Below are 19,024 nucleotides of genomic sequence, written 5' to 3'. Positions count from 1 at the left end.
TCCTTCCTTTTCTTTTTTTTTCCAGTTTATTTTACAGCACATTAGATGAACTATTGTAAGGTTTGAGGCACTTTCCTTTCTCATTAAGACTTTTCTTTTTTTTTTTTTTAAGAGCAGTCTTAGGTTCAGAGCAAAAGCATGTAGAAGAAAGAGAGATTCCCATTATAATCCCTGCCCCATCCATGCTCAGTCTCCCCCATTACTCAACATCCCCCACCAGAGGGGTGCGGTGGTTACAACCGATGAACCTACAGTGACGGCATCATCAGCCGAAGTCCACAGTTTACACTGGGACTCACTCGGAGTTGTGCATTCTGTTGGTTTGGACAGACGTATAATGACATGTACCCACCATCATAGTGCCATATAGAGTATCCTCACGCCCTAAAAACCCTCTGTGTTCATCCCTCCCTCCCCGCACCGCCCTCAGCAACCACTGATCTTTTTACCGTCTCCTTAGTTTTGTCTTTTCAAGAATATCGTCCAGGTGGAATCACGCACTACATCACCTTTTCAGACTGGCTTCTTTCACTTAGCAATACGCATTTCGGGTTCCTCCATGTCCTTTCATGGCTTGAGAGCTCATTTCTTGTTCGCACTGAATATTCTATTGTCTGGGTATATGTGCCACAGATTATGTATCCCTCCACCTACTAAAGGACATCTTGGTTATTTCCAAGTTTTGGCGATTATGAATAAAGCTGCTCTATAGAAATACCTTGTGCAGGTTTTTGTGAGGCCCTTCTTATAAATAGAGAATAAAGCCCAGACCCATTGGACAAAACCCTGTTCTCATGACAAGGGAGGGCTCTCCCTGGTAACATGAGACAAAATCAACATCATAGATAAAGCACAGATTCAGAAGCCAGACTGCCTGGGCTAAGATTCAAGCTCTGCCATTTGCTTGCTTTTTTGAATCTGGATAAGTTACCCAGCCTCAGTTTTCTTATCTGCAAAATAGGGATACTAATAGTACCTTCTTCATAGGGATGACCTTAGTAAGCAGATGTAGAGCACTTAACACAGAGTCTACTGGCACAACGTAAGTGTTCCAATGGGAACTGTTTACTATTATTATGCTGTTGTTGTTGTTACTACTCCTCATTATCCCAGTGGTTCTGCAAATGAGAATTTTGCCCAAGTTATCAGCTCCATAAAATGTGAGATTTGAACCAGTTCACTACCACCACCTTCCATTCAGGAGCCAGTAATATACTGAGCCTACTCTGTGCCCGGCAGTAACCTGCAGCGGACAAGACTCTGTAGCTTGCAGGCTCGTGGGCTAGACAGACAAGTAAACAGGTAGTTACAACACAGCAGGGACTCGGAATGCAGGGGCAAAGGAAAATACTATAAAGATGAGATGCTTTAGGACACTGGAAGAGAGCCTAACCCAGACCTGGAGAAATCAAGGAAGGCTTCCTGGTAGAGATGACATCTGAGCTGAGAGGCAGAGAAGGAGGAGGAAGAGGAATATATATCCTCACATGGTCTTTCCTTCCAGCTTGTGCATCACTGGTGTCTCTCTGTGTGTCCAAATTTCCTCTTCTCCTAGGAACACCAGTCAGACCAGATTAGGGCCCACCGTAGCTAGGACCTCATTTTAATATAATCAGCACTTCAAAGCCCTTATCTCCAAATATGGGCTCATCTGAGGTCCTGAGGGGTTAGGACTTCAACATATGAATTTTGAGGGAGACACAATTTAGCCCAAAAGAGATGGTGTAGAGAGTTTGAAGATTTTAAGCAAGGGAGGAATAGAGTCAGGTTTATGCCTGTGCTTGTCACCTGCAGAAATGAATCTGATGCTCACATGCCCCACATCCCCACCCCCACCATGACTAAGCAGACCCCACAATGGACCAGTTAACCCCCTTTGCTTATCCCTTCCTCCCAGTCTCCACCCTACACGACCCAAAGCCCAGGCCGGCAGGGGCACTCTATGGTGAAACAGAAGAGGAGACATCTCCCTGGGCCTTTTGCAATGTTGTGGGTTATGGTGAGGGCAATGTGGGGTGCCAGGCACATGGCACAGCTAGCTGTTGCTCTTGGCGAAATGCTGGACATGGTCCAGTGCTCAGAGCTGCTGAAATGCACCTGTAAGGACCAAGGTGCTGCTAAGGAGGAAGACAGACCAGAACCGGAAGGGCTATAGGCTTGCAGTACCTTTAAATTAGAAATGAGGGAATAGTAGGTGTTAGTAAATAATGTATAGAAGGAAAGGAGGAAGGAAGGGCTCCAGAGCAGAAGAAAGAGAGAGCCGATGACCCTGGTTTTCCTAAGACCCAATGGGCACAGCCACCCTGCAGGGAGTGAGAGGTGGGATAGTGGAGGAAGCTCCCCTTCAAGCTGAGAGAAAGGGACGCCTCTCAGGGGATTCACCGGGAAAACCCTGGGTCAGCTCCATACTTGGGCCCCACCTTCTGGAGTGGGGCCTTCCTGGAAGCAGAGAGGGTGGATCCCTTCCTGTCCCTCTGCACATCAAGCCCACGAACCCTGGGGATTATTGATCAAGATCAACTTCAGAGAAGAGCAATTACACAGGTTCATAATGGAGGCATCTCACCCATTAGTGTAAGAGGAGAGATCATGCAGGGAGGGGGTGGCCGGTCAGGACTCCACCTTGTTTCCAGGAAAAATGCAGGCAGCAGGTTAACCCTCTCTTGACCCCAAGCCCCGGGTGACCACTGCATCAGCTTCGTCAGCACCTCGGACAGAGCTGGGGCCCAAGAAATTAGAGTCTCTGGAGTTAAACAGACAGTGCTTAGATCCGTACCAGTCCTTGGGGGGCGGGGGGTGTCCTGGAGCAACTTCCCCTAAGTTCCTCGCCTGCAAAGAGGGCAGAATAACAGCACCCTCCCTATAGGGTTGTTGGGAGCATTGAATGAGATATTCGGATCCCACCTCTGTCACCAACAAGCTGTGTGACCTACTGCAAAGTGACTGTCTCTCTCCAAGCCTTAGTTTCCTCTTCTTTAAAATGTGGACAATGATTCATACCTCCGCAGGCTGCTGGGAGAATAAAGTGTGTAAGGTGCCCTACTCAATGCCTGGCTCGCTGTAATACAAGATGCCACCCAAAATCAGAAAATACAGGATAGATATGCTTTTATACAGTGTTTTAGTTACATTTTCAAATAATATGTTCAATGTGGTTTTCTTCAACATCCAGCTACATTTTCAGGCAAAGGACCTATAAATTTAAAACAATGGGTCCAACTGTTAGTCTGGGGGGAGGAGGAAGATTACAGTAAATCCAGTTTCCTGTGTGCCCAGCCTTCTTTGACACTCTTAGTGTATTTATTGTAATTTTATCAGATGAACATGTGGATACCTGTAAGATATGAATGTCCTTCAACCCACTCATTTTGCCTTTGGCAAGACCTCTAGCTGGGGGGCCCCTCCATTGTTTCTCCCTTCCAACATGCAAACCCATCCACATGACTGGCATAGGGTCATCTCATGTCAAATCATGGCTCTGCCACCTGCTAGGTCAGCAACCTGGCACAAGTTCCTTCACTCCCCTGAGCCTCAGATTCCTCATCTGTAACATGGGCCCATGAGTACCTCATGGGCGCACTGCAAAGGCTCGATGAGATGAGGAATGGGAAATACCATGCCTGGAGCATGGCAACAGCTCTCAAAGTGCAAGCCAGCACAGCTCTCTATGTGGCCATTATTGTAAAGGACGTAGTTCCAACAGGATCTCACTGTGTTCCCCCCTCCCACCTCTGTCTTTGCAGGGAGCCCCTCTTCCGCCAGCTCTGTGCCCTCCACTGGCTTCTGGAAGCCCTGACTATTGACCACACCTACCACACCATGAATCCCGTGATCACCTGCTGGAATCCAAAGTAGGTCTCCGCCCTTCAACCCACTGTAACTAGCAACCAACTGTGCTGTAGGGGAGGGCCCCTTATCTATTCTTCCCCTCCTTCTGCTATTTTTGGTGGGTGGGTTGCTTTAGGAGTTCCCTGATGTGCTCTGTGGGATCCAGACAGGGGTGAGCTCAGAGCCAGGGCACACAGTTCATAGAGGCTCATGAGAGCCAACGGCGTGCAGCTCCTCCCAGCAACTCTCCCCAGCTCCACATTCACTGACATCACATTGGATGCTTGGAATCAACTAGCCACGATGGGAGTGTTGACACCACAGGGAATGGCCAGGTAGACCAGCACGCTGCTGGGTGCCCAGTGAGGTTTCTCCCCAGCTCCCTCCTTGGACCGCATCTCCCCAACACTATTCCTTATTTGCTCAAATTCCTTTTCCTCCTCCCACTTGCTTGTCCTCTTCCCTTTCACTTTGTTCTTGCTTTTCTTCTTTCTCCCAAGGTTGGTTGGTTTGTATGAACATATATCGGTGGCTAGTTCTCCACTTGGACCCAGGGGAATACTCAGTGCTCAGGTCCCTGGAGCAGCCGAAGCTCTAGCACATGTCTAGGCCAAGAAAGTGTTAGGTGTGTCCTCACCCGAGGAGAGGGTTCATGCAAAAGCCCTGAGGCTACTGTTGCAGGAGCTGCATTGCCCATACAAGGGCGGAACGAGGAACAGGCAGGCATGTAAGGTCTTGGTTCTTCATGGAGGGTCATGCTGTCTCCAAGAACGTGCTAAAGGGAAGGGACCCTGACCTGAGGAACTGGATTTGCTATGTGAAAATCCCACGCTGAGTGAAGTAAAATAGTTCCCCTTCCCCCGTAAGAGGGAACCTCCCCACTCCCACCCAATAAACTGATATGGCCTCTTTCTCACAGCCCTTCCCACCTGCCAGGTGAATTCAGTCTTCCTTCTCTTCCCAAAGCTTAATTAATTCCTTCCTCCTGAGGGTGTTTACCACACACCTCCCAACCCCCCACCCTACCCCCTGCTCTAATTCATCCCTTGCACCACAGCCCAGATAAACTAACATCTAATGCAATCAGAAGTATAAATCACTCATCTATTGATAGTCTAGTAACTCCAACTAATTCCATGTTTGGGTTTGGGATGAAGTGAGAACTGTAGTTTCCCTTGGTGCTCTGGTTTATAACCTTTATTTTTTTTAAGCAGCAGAAATCCTTTTTTTTTTTTTAATGGAAACCCCAATAATGTAAAACAAATTTGTTAAAATGTAGCTTCTACACAAAGCAGGAAGTTGGAAGGCCTGGGGGACCTAGGGCCCCTCCAACGCTCTCCCATCCCCACCAAGGCACCCCAGCTATTTCCAAAATAACTCTGGTTCACAGAATTTGTTTGAAAACCACAGCCTTCAGACATTTCCCACACATTATTTGTTCTTCCTACAAGAAGCCCCTTTTAAAGGTCCGAGGTATGACCCTCCTCCTTCCAGATCTAATGCCTTCCCCTTACAAATATGTATAGATATACCCCCCCTTTTTTTTTTAAACAGAATTGGGATCATACTCTGAATATTGTTCTGTACATTTTTCTACTTTTCTCCCTTTATTTATTTATTTTTTTTTTTTTTAGATTTTATTTATTTATGTGACAGAGACAGCCAGCGAGAGAGGGAACACAGCCGGGGGAGTGGGAGAGGAAGAAGCAGGCTCCCAGAGGAGGAGCCTGATGCGGGACTCGATCCCAGAATGCCAGGATCACGCCCTGAGCCGAAGGCAGACGCTTAATGACTGCGCCACCCAGGCGCCCCTTACTTTTCTCCCTTTAAAATATCTTATAGGGGCACCTGGGTGGCTCAGTCAGTTAAGGGTCCAACTCTTGATTTTGGCTCAGGTCATGATCTCAGGGTTGTAAGATTGAGCCCCACATAGGGCTCCACACTCAATGGGGAGTCTGCTTAAGATTGTCTCTCTCCTGCTACCCTTCCTCCCATTCACTCACTCTTGCTCTCTCTCTCTCTCAAATAAATAAATAAATCTTTAAAAATAAAATAAAATACCTTATGGACATCTTTCCATGATGGTACGTACAAAGTTTCTACATTCATTTGACAGTTTCCACCATCATTTAACAGAATACCAACCCTCCTAAAGAAATGGTTATCCATGGTCTATGGTAGGGCTGGACCATAATTCAGATAACCATTTCTCTACTGGGGTACACTAAGGTTGTTCTCAAATGTTTGCCTTTTCAAGTAGTACTGCACGGAACATCCTTGTACATACATTTTGTACCCAGTGGAAAATATTTCTGTTGGCTAGATTCTGAGAAATGGAATTTCTGGGTCAAGGCAACATCTAATTTTTTTCACAGTTGATTGCTTAGATTCTAAGAAAAAAGTCCCTCAGCCAGTGGACTTCTAATAACATTTCATCTTCCTCGAGCTACCAGCAGCAACACTTTTGCCCTCCAACATCTGGGCATCCATTCTCCCAAGCTGAGGCAAGAATATAATGTAGGATTTGGATCGAGAAGATAAAAAGAAGAATCTTTATTTCTCACGCTTGGTTTTAGAAATGTGCCCAGAATGTGACCAAAGATTGTTATCTGTGTTAAAAAAAAAAAAAAAAAGAATAAATAAATAAATAAATTAAAGACACAGTGGTCACCCTGGGAATAGTGGGTATTCTACCTTTTTTTGCCAGCACAGAACTTCATCAGGCATCCACGGACATCCAGCTCTATCAGAGCAGAACATGAACCAGAACCACGGCCTGACAGAAATATGCACCCGGAAAGATTCCCACGGGAAGTCAGAGTCTTTGTTGGGGCTTGTTTTTTCTAGTGAACCATTTGCTCCTGATGATGATTTTAGTTTGGTGGTATGCTAGTAAATATTTAATAAACAGAACAGTTCTCCAAGAAGGAAAAGCCATGATGTATATAAGAATGCCAGTTTCCCCGGGGGACATGATCCAGCCATGGCTGATTTGAGGCTTGCCAACACGATGCCACTGAACCTGGCGCTGGGGACAGATGCACAAGGTTAGTTCTTGTGAGCCAGCGTAAGCCCACTCCAGCACACCATTTCTGGGGATTGATTTTTTTTTTTTTAAATATATAAATCTGAAGGTGGGGGCTGGGCAGGGGCTTAGGTTTCCTAGAAAGTGCCAGAAAACATCTTTTTAGTTAGCGAGGAAGGAGAAGGATGTCTTGTCTTTAATGCCTGTTTATGATGTTCCATCCTGACATCGTAATTCAAATGTCTCTAAATCTTCAAATGCATTTTTTAAAGCCCAGAGGAACTGAGAGTGAGTAAGAGAACGGGTTTTAGCATCAGATGGACCTGGATGAGTCCAGGCTCCACCACTTGCTAACTAGGTGACCTTGGTCACTTAACATCTCTGGGCCTCTGTTTCTCCATCCATCAAATGGGCCCCTGCCTCAGAAGTTATTGTGAGCATCAAGAAGATAAAGAACATCAAGCATTCAGCCCAGGGACTGAGAGCACTGTGGGGGCTCACCGAACGATAACTATCCAAGATTAAAATCCCCACTGCAAAGACCAGTTGGCTCTACGATTATCAATGCCATTGAGACTTAAGGCGAGGAAAGAAACAAACGTCTGAGCAGAGTTTTACCAACAGATAAGATCCATGTTCACCAGGAGAATGAACAAACATGCAGACAGACAGGAAAAAAGCTAAGCCAGGTCAACCAAAATCAGGCAGCAAAGATAAACAATCCACGGGATGACACCCCAACAGAGAAATAACCAAACTTCCAGTTCTCCTGACTGTGCTTTTCTGAGTTTCCACCACCAAGCAGCCAGCATCTCCTGCTAGCCAAGCATCTGAAACACAAACCCTGAGCCCCAACACCCACCACGCATTTTCCAAAAGGAAACATCCATCATCGGGGGCCTGTAGATCCCAGAGGGTTCTCTTCTATTAGGCATGATGATGGCTGCAGACCCAACCCCGCCCCCTTATGGATTTTATAGCAAGAAAGTGGGGGTGGTTCAACAGCTCAACACGGGCTTTCTACAGGCAGCAAAATTTTACTAACTGGCAGCTAGCGTGCTCCAAGCAGAAGATGATCTTTGTTAACTGCAGGAAATATCCCATATTTAGCTAGAACTGGTGGGTGGTTGGGTGAATGGAGAGATGCCAGATTTTAGGATGTCATCATGAGTTTCATCAGAGTCTGTGCCTGATTTGAGGGGGGCGGGGAGAAAGGCCTTCCCCAATTCATCATGTGGCAATTCAAACACATTATCATTTCCCAGCCTCCTCATTAATCCCATGGCTAGCAGGGAGAGTTTATTTCAATGGACAAGATCGGGTCCACAAGAGCGGAAACTGAGCTTTCAATAACAAGGGTGCTAATCACCCTTCTCTGAGAGATGCAAGCCTCTGTTTCAGCAAAGTGAGACTTGTTTTATATTTAAAGGTACCCAAGTCTTTATCCAAACCTTTGGGACCACCTGAGTCTCAGAATTGTTTTTTTTTTTTCTTTTTTGGCATTTTAGAAAGGAAATATGGGGCATACGCCATAGAAAACATCATACCCCTAAAGGGGACTGGGGCAGCAGACTACCATCCAACACAGTATTTCTGCAGAAAAAAAAAAAAAAATGACTATTTACACTAAGTGCCTAATAAAAATAAATCAAGGTCATTGGCAGCCTCCCATCAGTTCAGGTCATGTTTTGCTGCCAAATCAGTTATTAAAATTTTTCTGGTTTTCAACACCCTCTGGATTTTGGAATTGGATAAGGGGTTATGAACTTATATTGGTATTTTTTTTAAGAGATTAACTTTCCAAGGAATGACTAGAAATGAATGACAAGAGAAGCAGACAAGATGAGGTGTAAGCAGGCACCTCTCCTCCCCAATTCCACTCACCCCCAGCCCATGCCGCTGCCATCTTCCCTAGTTCCCATGGGAGAGAACCAGGCAGGCCCCTGGCTGGGAGGGGAGTAGAGAGCTCTTGATTTACCTTCCAGGCAAGGCACAGCATACACCAGGGGGCGAAGGTGGGAGGAGTTGTTCCCTGTGCAGCACAATCATCTATGTCCTATCGCCTAGGGCTGTTCCAGACAGACATCACCACACCCACTCTTAATCAGGGAGTCCAGGTGGGTATAATCCTGACTTTTATGAAGGGAGGCCAGACACTCAAGGGCCGGGCCGCCCAGGCACAAAGAACCTGCTGTTGCTTTAGAAAAACACGGATGGCTAAACGGCAACCACACTGACGTTTCAAATAGGACACGGGCACCTAAATCGGTGTGGTGATGAGAATAGCTGGCCTATGGGTGTCTCCCATGTCAAGCACAGCTCTGAGTATATTACTTCGGTGGAGCCTCATTCTAACGGAACAGGAACCCGAGGCACAGAAAACTTAAATAACTCGCTCAAAATTGCATAAGTCATAAAAGCTAAGTCAGAATTGGAATTCAGGTAGCCCGGCTGCAAAGCGTATTGTGCTTAACCACGAAATGATGGTTTCCTCTGTCCCCAGCGAAAGCCCAAAAGTCTTCAACTAATTTTAGGGTACAATGTGATGTCCAAAAACGAGAAGAGTAACTCTTCACAAAGTACTATTTGCCAGGGGACCCCAGGATACAAAAGGGACCGCAACTTACCAAGATAATATGATATGTGCATATATGATTTTCTTTGAAAAGAAAAGAAGAAGAAGAAGAAGAAGAAGAAGAAGAAGAAGAAGAAGAAGAAGAAAGAAGCCACTCTGTACTTATGGCTTTGGTATTTAACTCAATATATGGGAACCAAGTCTCCACATCGAAACCCCTTTCAATGACTGTGGCGCTTACCACCACATTTAACCAATTCCTATAAGAACTTTAATTTGCCAGATTGTCAGTCTTGTGGGGGAAAAATGCAGCATCATTCCAAACAACACGCAAAATAGCAATTATTATATGTTTTTTTCCCTCTGTCACATGCACCCCCACCCCCACCCTGAAAACGCTCGTTTCCCTCAAACCTGCTTTTTTCAGGCACTACTGGGGATACAGCAGTGAAGGGAACAGACAACATCCCTATTCTCTGGAGCTTCTGTTCTAGGGGACGTGGGGAGAGCAGCAGATAATAAACATGCAGTAATCAAGATGCTTTGAGGTAGCATCAAGCGTCATGAAGAAATTGATGGGGTGATGTGACAGTGGCAGGTGGGGGAGTGACTTTTAAATTGGGTCATCCGGGAAAGACTCACTCAGGAGGTGACATTTGAGTGAAATCTCTGATTCTGCCTGCTCTCCTCTCTGCACTGATTTAATTGCATCCTGCCTCCACTGCTTTACTCAAGAGGACACCTCTGCAGGAGCAGGGGACCGTGGCAGCATGATCAGAGCACCGGTCACGAGGGAGGCGACCCGCCTGGGAGAGCCTGGGAGCTCCGGTCTCTGTCCCCTCCCTGATGCACCACCAGCGGCTGCCTCTGTCCTCCAAACTCGGTCATGGACACATGAATGCATTCTAAACCAGCCAACAGACTTTCCACTCTGAGAAGCAGGTGTTTTACCCCAAATGAGGGTTCGCAAAGAGAGAGAGGGAAGTATTTGAGAAAATGCCTCTGATTGCTACTGTGGAGAGATATTTCAAGTGACTTGCCAGGAACAAAATGTGCTTGGTGGGGACAGTTAAATGAGATGTGATGGTGCTCAATGCTTTCGTCCTTTGATTTCTAGCAACTAGGATCCCACCCACCCCCGCCAAAAGCTTCGGCAGGGGGGAAATTGTGGTCTGAAAATCGTAGCCACTCTTCCCTGACGGATCTGTCCTACTGCCTTGTTCCCCACCATCAGCCCCTCCTCAAAGCCACCCTAAGCTCTCTGTCGACAAAAGCACATTGTTAACAGTTTAACTGTGTTCAGCTCTCTATACGAGGCACCCAGCCAAACCCTTAACAAGCCCCATCCCATCCTCACACCAAGCCTCTGACGTAGCTAATAGTATTCCCCCCATTTTACAGATGAGAGCACTGAGGCTCCGAGAGGCTAAGTAGCTTACACAAACACGCACCTAGGAAGCAGGAGGGCAGCACAGGACTCAAACGTCCAGGCCACCTGATTCTTAAACCCACTGTTCACCACCAATATACACTACTCTCCCAGTTCTCTTGCTCAGAGAGACTCGCTTCAGGTCACACAAACGGCGCGTCAGGGACATTTATTAGGTAAACTAAGTTAAGCTGTCGTAATGAACAACCCAAAAATCTCAGCGGCTTAACACAACCCAAGTTCATCTCCTGCTTACCCTACCTGTCATCAACACGGGGCTGTGCTCATTACAGTCACTCGAGGACACAGGCTGATAGGACCTCTGTCTCAACACAAGCTTCCACCATCAACAGCACAGAGAAGGGAAACTGCCTTGAGGGCTGGCCGTTCAAATCACCACCCTCAATGCCACATATCACTTTCATTCATGCATTTTTTAAACAAAGCAAGTCACAGGGCTACCCGACGCCAAGGAGCCCGAAAGACCCAAAAGACCCGGGACTACTTGGTAAGCAGAACTAACGACTATCCCACCAAGCCCTGGAGAGGAGTGTCCCCTTGCCCTGTCCATCTCGGACAAGGTGTGCACTCAGCCCTTTGTGGACAAAGAAACTCGGGTGCTTTCTTTCTTTTCCTGCCCCTACCTGAGCTTCCTTTTTGGTGTATTTGCTCCTTAGACTGAAACATCAGTGAGACCGATCCTGTCTAACCAGGCCCTTTATCAGGGCCTTTGCATGAGCAAGCGTGCAGGGCACTTCTAAGATCTCAGGGAGCCTCGCTGTATTTTTAGCTCATTTACCTGCTGCCTCAAGTCGCAATGGATTTTGGGTCATCTAGGAAGTCAGTGTTAACAGAAAACCTCCATCTTCCTGATCGGGCTTGAATATTTAAGATTTTGAAAGCTTGGCCAGGACCGATTTAATTTTAAAAGGGGAAGGGGGTTGCTTTTGAACTTCAAGGAGGAGGCTGGAGGCACAGCAGGAGCTGCGTTAGCAAAGGGAAGAAGCCAAAAGCCCTGTGGTCTTGAAAGAAATGCTCCAAAGCAGAACTGCTAAAGCTTCCCGTTGGTGAGCCTTAAATCAAGACTTCAAAAGCGCCCGCTAGTTTAAATATTGTTTATAGGGCTGGTGTATTACTATTCCTTCCTCTGGCTGGATTTTAAATATTCCCTAATTTGATTACTCGGGGGAGAACCAACGTTCAATGAGCTTCACTGTTAATTATTCAGAGGGCTTTTTATTGTGTAATCAAACATAAAGTCTTACAAACAGCTTGGAGGCACATTCTCACCCTGCCCGCCCCAGCCCGACTTCCACCTTGGCGCCTGTGTGCGTTGCTCATGTCCTGGCTGTGGGCTGGCAGATGCTCAGCAAACTCCTGCCAGCCCAGAGCGCACACCCCCCTCCACATCTGGGCTGGCAAAAGCCTCTGATTCTGCTACCTAGAGCCCTGTGCCGTGAGCAGCCGGTCTCAGGCAAGTCGGAGCTTGATCACCGTTTACCCCCTACATCTGAGCACCTCCCATCCCCTCACCAGCACTCAGCAGCGCCTGATAAGTCCAGACCCCTCTCAATGGCTCCCCTCATGAGTCTGGTCTGGCCGTCTCATTCCCTCAAGTCGGTGCTCTGTGCTAAGTGACAGCCAGCCAAATGATTTTAAGGATCCCAGCCATCCCAAATCCTTTCTGCGGAGAAAAAGGAGATAAAGAAAGGAATGGCTGGATGGATGGTTCAGTCAGTCCACCTATCAGTAGGTAGGTAGGGGGAGTTGGAAGAGGACACACTGAGCCTTCCCACTCACTAATCGACAGAGATCCACTGCCCTGGAGCCCTAAGTCCAAAATCCAAAAGGCGCTGAAAACTCAATTTTTCCGTAACTCATTTAGCAGCAAAACTTGACATGAACCTAGGGGCGCCTGGGTGGCTCAGTCGTTAAGCGTCTGCCTTCGGCTCAGGGTGTGATCCCAGGGTCCTGGGATCGAGCCCCACATCGGGCTCCTCCACTGGGAGCCTGCTTCTTCCTCTCCCACTCCCCCTGCTTGTGTTCCCTCTCTTGCTGGCTGTCTCTCTCTCTGTCAAATAAATAAATAAAATCTTTAAAAAAAAAAAAAAAAAAAAAAAAAAAAAAAAACCTTGACATGAACCAAACTGATTTGGTGGCAAAATTTGACCTGCAGCTGTTTACAGTCTTGATCCCACCTAGTGTGAATATTCATATATATCAACGTGTTCAGTTACAGGATACTGCCCCCGACCCCAGTGGAGGGACTGATTGTGTTAACATACAGTACACGCAAATGTCCTTCCCAAAATGCCAACAGGGCAACACATCTGGTTCCACGGGCTTCAGATGAAGGTTTACAGGGATGTCACCAACAAAACCTGCTGGAGGTTCAGTCTTCTACCGAGAAAGTTCCCAACCCCATGAGGCAAGGATCCAGGATTTTAGGATACCTGAAGTTTAATTAACTGGAGGTGCTTTAAGAAAAAGAACATGAAATTACAACAGAAAATTAGGTACAGGGCCCCCAAGGACCCCATTCAAGGGAGGGTCATTAGTTTCGCTATAAATCTGTATCTGGGTGAGTGACTTGAATCCCCCCGTCCCTGACCCCTGCCCAGTGTGTTTTCTCACCTGTAAAATGGGACGACAATATCACGAGGTTTTATTGGGAGGATTCAGCGAGAATGCACAAAAGCCTCTTGCATGCAGCATCGTATAGATTTCTGCTCAGTACATGCCAAACCCGTGATTTCCACCGTGCAGCCTGCCCCCCAAGCCCTCCCCAGTCCCACCCAGGAATCCTCTCTGTTACTCGGCAGTGTCCGTCCTGGCGGGATCGTTAGACAGCAGAGCTGGCAGAGAGTCTGAAATGAGCATGCTTCTCAGTTTACTCCCAGGAGTAATTCCCCGGCGTAGACCTGCCCCAGAGTCTAAGACAGGACCCACGTCCAAAAGGCAAATAGATGCAGAACGCGTACGAATACATTCCACTTCCCTCACCCCCACCTTGTACGCAGCGGTCTCTCCGAACCTCAATTCTCACTGACAAGACCCAGCTACGGAGAACGGCCCCTCTCACTTCTTCACCCACACAGGGGGTGGGGGGGAAAAATTACAGAGAACAGCCTCCATCCATCATCTATTTATTGCATTTCCTAAAAGAACTTGTAGTAAACCGAGGCTCTGGGCACGGAAAACTCATGAAGCTGTTTCTCACTCAGGGACCCAGGTGGAAGCAAGAGCACAGTAAAAAAAATCAATAAGGACAAGCTTGTGCAACAGAGGTGGGAGCAGTTCGTCAACGCGCCGAAGGTAACTATCAGCACACGACGCTACAGTCGGGCTACCGGCCCCAACTTGGGTCGGAGGCATTTCTGCCCGTCTTTTCTCCGATGCGAATTTTTTTTTTCTAGTTGGTTCTCTAGTGAGTGAGGAGAAGTCAGAACCACGTGCTGTTGGATGGTTTTTGTAAATTTTAATTAAAACGGTTATCTGGGGATTATGGGAGAAATGACATCTGGCTGGACACCGCTTCGTGGGGAAGAGGAGGGGGGGTGGCTGAGGAGCTGCTCAGTAAGATGTCACCAGACGGAAATGGCCTCACCTCACTCCACGTTTTTAATCAATAACAGTCATTTCTCTCTCAAGCTCGCTCTCTCTTTTTAACTCAGCCAGAAAATAAGAAGCGGGCGATTCAATGGCTAGGGGTTTTCTACAGACTGGAACGCGCACTCCCCACTAAGAAAACATCGAGAGGTCTATTCTTTTCGCTCGAAACTATTCCCGACCCCGAACTTCCCAAATTCATCTACCCAACAAACAAGCACCATAAAATAATAATGACAAGAGGTAACGTGTAGACAGGCCAAGGTGGTTGAAAGGACAGGTGGCTACCCCTGTGCCTTGACCCACAACGTAAGTATAATGCTTGTCTTGCCTACCTCACAATATTACAAAAGAACCCCAGGAAACAACATGCAAACTCTCTGAAAATGTTAAAATGCTGAGCGTTATTGCTTATGCTTTTTAGAGGCCATTTTTCAACATACTTGTAATGGGCCAGGTTCTATGCTAAAGAACTGTTTTGGGGGCTTATTAGCCAGCTCTGACTTCTTCCTAACCCCAGGAGGCACTATTCTCATTGCCAGTTGGGAGAGGAGGAAGTTGGGGCTCAGAGAGGTTAAGTGATTTGTATGAGGTCACACAGCTGGGGCATGGCACAGCCAAGAGTGAATCCTGGGCCCATATGTGAAACACTGTTTATTAAACACTGAGCTCATCAAATGCCTGTTCACCACGGTGTCACAATTTTAATTGTCCCTCATGACGAGTTTCACTAGTTTCTTGCCTTTCATCAGGCTGTGCCTAGATCTGAGAAGGAGAAAAGCCTTTGTTTTTGTCACAGAAAGTTGCTATGGAGATACTGTGTGCCTCTGTCTCCAGAGATGCACAGAAAAAGCAGCAGGAGCCAGAAACCTTAAAAAAAATGTCCTTCAGGAATATTCCTAACAAAAATCGAGGGAGGGGCCAGTGAAGCACCACACTGGAACTCTCACAAAATTGAATTCCCCAAAGAAGCTTACAGGTCAAACTCGGGGCTGAAGGGTGGTCCACTCTGACGATGGGGGAGCACTAGATTAGGAGTCAGGAGACCTGGGGCGCCTGGGTGGCTCAGTCATTAAGCTCCTGCCTTCGGCTCAGGGCATGATCCCAGAGTCCTGGGATCGAGCCCCACATCAGGCTCCTCCACTGGGAGCCTGCTTCTTCCTCTGCCACTCCCCTTGCCTGTGTTCCCTCTCTCACTGGCTGTCTCTCTCTCTGTCAAATAAATAAATAAAATCCTAAAAAAAAAAAAAAAAGTCAGGAGACCTAGCATAGCCACTGTGACCCTGTTGACTGTGCAGCTTCAGACAAGTCCTTTTCTCTCTCCTGACTTCAGTTTCTGCACCTACAAAATGAGGACTTTGAAAGAGAGGCTCCAAGCAACTCCCCACAGAAACTGATATTCTTCTGTACGTTTACAGCTTGTCAGGCCCAAGACGGCGTTTGTGAGAGCCAGGCAAACTGAGTAAATGACAAAAATCAGGTTGGGTCTAATGCAATAGGGAGTGGTGAGGTCTGTGGCAAATGGCCTATACAGCCAAAGGGAAGAACTTCTGCCCGGCTCCAGCCATTCTGCCATTCGAGAATGGGAGTCCAGGGTTTATCTTTTTCAAGAGAGACCAATAACCTAGATTGTTATATAAAAATCTCCCCAATTTGTAAAATTCTGGGCAATCATGTCTCCCCATGGGCCACCAGTTGGAATCCACTGCTTCTAAGAAAGTGTAAGGAATCACTCAGGGAAATCTTTTCCTTTGTTGCCCAAAAGCAGTCCCTACTGAGATGGAACACAGCAGCTAGTTAACACTGCTCCTGAGTGAAATATAAAAAATAGAGAAGCAGCATTTGGGGATTTAAGTCAATTCAGACCAAGTCAGTTCAATAAAGGGCAAGCGAGATGCTGAAACGGCCTGTCACATGATCCCCCCCACCTCCATTTTCTTTCTCTGCCACTCTCAATTAATCAGAAGTGTCAGCCCTTCACTTTGGATTTCCTGGCTGAGGTTGTTAATTGAATTTTAATTAATGGCAACTTTAGGAGCACGAAATGAAATCCTAGCTCAAGGAAGATCCACACGGAGTTCTGGATGTAGAAAGTTCTTCTGAGACCATTCCTGTCCATCCTCTTTGTTTTATAGATCAGGAAACTGTGGCAAGACGGTGACTTGCTCAAGGCCCCTGTGAGGTCCCCTGGCTCCGAGTCCAGTGCTCATTGCAAGACTCCAGGCTGCCCCCCAGGGACACAATGTGTCCAGCCTTCAAAAACTTTGATGTGGATCTAGAATCTGGTTTCCAGAGTCAGGAATTCATATAGTGCCAGAGGAGACCAGACGAGGCCACTTCGACATGCATGTATTACCCCAGCTGCGATGGCAGGACAGAGGGGACGCTGGATCAAGCTCCTGACTTATCAAAGGAGAGAACGTGCCAACTTTGGGCATTTGCTTTTTCTTTATCACAGTCATTCTGTTGCCCATGTGCCCCCTTGGCGATCTGGGTAAACCCACCCTGTCCTTCCCCCTGTGCAACCAGGAAACCTCTTCTGTCTTCCAGGGCACTGAGGTTCTCCCTGCAGTCACGGCCCCACAAGGTAGCCAATCAAAAAACTACTTCTGGGGGTGCCTGGGTGGCTCATTGTTTAAGCATCTGGCTTCGGCTCAGGTCATGATCTCAGGGTCCTGGGATTGAGCCCCACGTTGAGCTCACTGGGGAGTCTGCTTGTCTTTCTCCCTCTGCCACTCCCCCTGCTTGTGCTTGCTCTCTCACTTTCTCTCAAATAGGATAAAAAATAGAAATACTAAAAAAACAAACAAATGAACCCCTACTTCATATCATGACTCCGTGATATGAATCCTGCTGGAGACAATTCTCTCCAGCCTGTTAGATATTTACGAGATGTTGGTGTGGCCTCCCGCACTGCCTCATCTCCCTACCTGCTTTCCGAGGGTATCAAAACACTCTGAGTTTGATTGAAAGGTAACCTCAGCCTGCCCTGCAAGAGCTTTCCTTTTAAATGTTCTCAAATAGAATTGTTTCTGTTAATTGAGTGTAAACTACAACCCAGGGTGCTGCTGAGCTCTTACTCTGGAGCACCTGAGGACCTACTCGCCCCGCCGTAAACCTGGCATTTTAAGTCAGAAAGAATCATCAGCACGGGATCAAGGGCATTTTCAATGCCCCTGAAAAGGGCATTGCTGAAAGTATTTTTAAGCAAGGCATAATAATTAGTGTTGGTGTTAGCCTGACCTGGACTGGAATCCTGGCTCTGCCACTCACTAGCTGTGTGACCTTGGGCAAATTAGAAACCCTCTAGAAGACTTGGATCACGAGTTAAATGAAGACATGACCTGGTACAGTACATTCTGAAGTGATATCAATCATGCAAAAGGGTGGTGTGAACACACACACATACACACACCCGCACACACACACATACCCCTATCCTCTCGGACTCCTTTCCTCCCAAAAGTCCACATTCTCTTTATAGGACTTTCTCTACCTACCCCTTACTAGCTGCTCGGACTTGTCATCTAGACCCTTCCATCCACCACAACCATGGCTCCTCTCCGTGTCGCCAAAGAATGCTACCCTATCAGACACATCTGCTTCCCTAAACATCAGATCTAGAATGTTCTCCATCTTGTACTCTTCAGAAGACCCAAGTAAACACAAATCTTCATTCTTTGAGGGCCTGGTGTCAACTTGGTGAACAAGAAGTTGATTCATCCAATTTGGGGTCAAACCAAGAGGTAGCTAAAGAAATGAGACTCTCACAGTTTACAAATCAACTCTGATGATTATTATAAAAGCAAAGTCTAAAACTCCTCTGGTCCCTGGTAACGTCATTGGAATATGTGTTTGGCCTCCTGTGGTGACTACCTGAGCAACCACGGGGCTCACTGAATGGAATTAGTCCCATCATGCTTGCTTCAGACAATACACATTTTAAATTGTCTTGATTTGTGACAGAAGGTCACCCCAGACCCAGGACATGTGTCACGGTGTTTGGAAAGAGCCAAAAGGAATTCACATTCAGAGCCAGGTTTTCACTTTTTCCTTTCTTACTTTCCTTCCTTCTCTCCTCCCTCTTTCCCTTCTATTCGCCCTCCGTCCTCCTTCTCTCCTTCCTTCCACCATTCTGTCCTCCCTCCCTTCTTTCTGCAATCCCTCTTTCTTCTCTCTTTCCTTCAGACCAAGAAATCCAAAATTCCTGTAGTCCGCGTCAGCCATAAACCAAGCCGGCGAGGCTTCACACTCGGTCCGTCCCGGACCAGTGGGGCATCGTCCCTGCAGAGCAGCATGGTCTCCACGAACCCCGGCTCGGATGAGCCCACGGGTGTGATCACCCAGGGGACAGGCAGCAAGAAAACTGAGGACAATGAATCACCGCCAACCAAGCCTGACGAAGAACCTCTCCACATCAGTAAGTCCTACCTGAGAGCTGACCAGTCCACCTTGACTCTTTGCTTCAAAACCAGACCTCAAGAACCCCTTCTGCTCCACCTCCACCCCCCCACTCAGTTAAAGGAAACACAGGGGTCCCCTAGTCCCGTTCACTTTC

General features: G+C 47.2%; 1 protein-coding gene across 1 annotated transcript in view; it reads left to right on the top strand.

The window, feature by feature from the left end:
• Positions 1–19,024, top strand: part of CCDC60 (coiled-coil domain containing 60) — a 159,119-nt gene that overhangs the window by 119,861 nt on the left and 20,234 nt on the right. The window contains exons 7-9 of the mRNA XM_026514578.3: positions 3,744–3,851; positions 14,082–14,172; positions 18,655–18,886. Coding sequence (XP_026370363.1) covers positions 3,744–3,851; positions 14,082–14,172; positions 18,655–18,886 — 431 coding nt within the window. The remainder of the gene's footprint in view (positions 1–3,743; positions 3,852–14,081; positions 14,173–18,654; positions 18,887–19,024) is intronic.

The sequence above is a fragment of the Ursus arctos genome, unplaced genomic scaffold (genome assembly GCF_023065955.2).
Source record: "Ursus arctos isolate Adak ecotype North America unplaced genomic scaffold, UrsArc2.0 scaffold_34, whole genome shotgun sequence".
Lineage (NCBI taxonomy): Eukaryota > Metazoa > Chordata > Mammalia > Carnivora > Ursidae > Ursus > Ursus arctos.
This window is presented reverse-complemented; position numbering and strand designations above follow the sequence as displayed.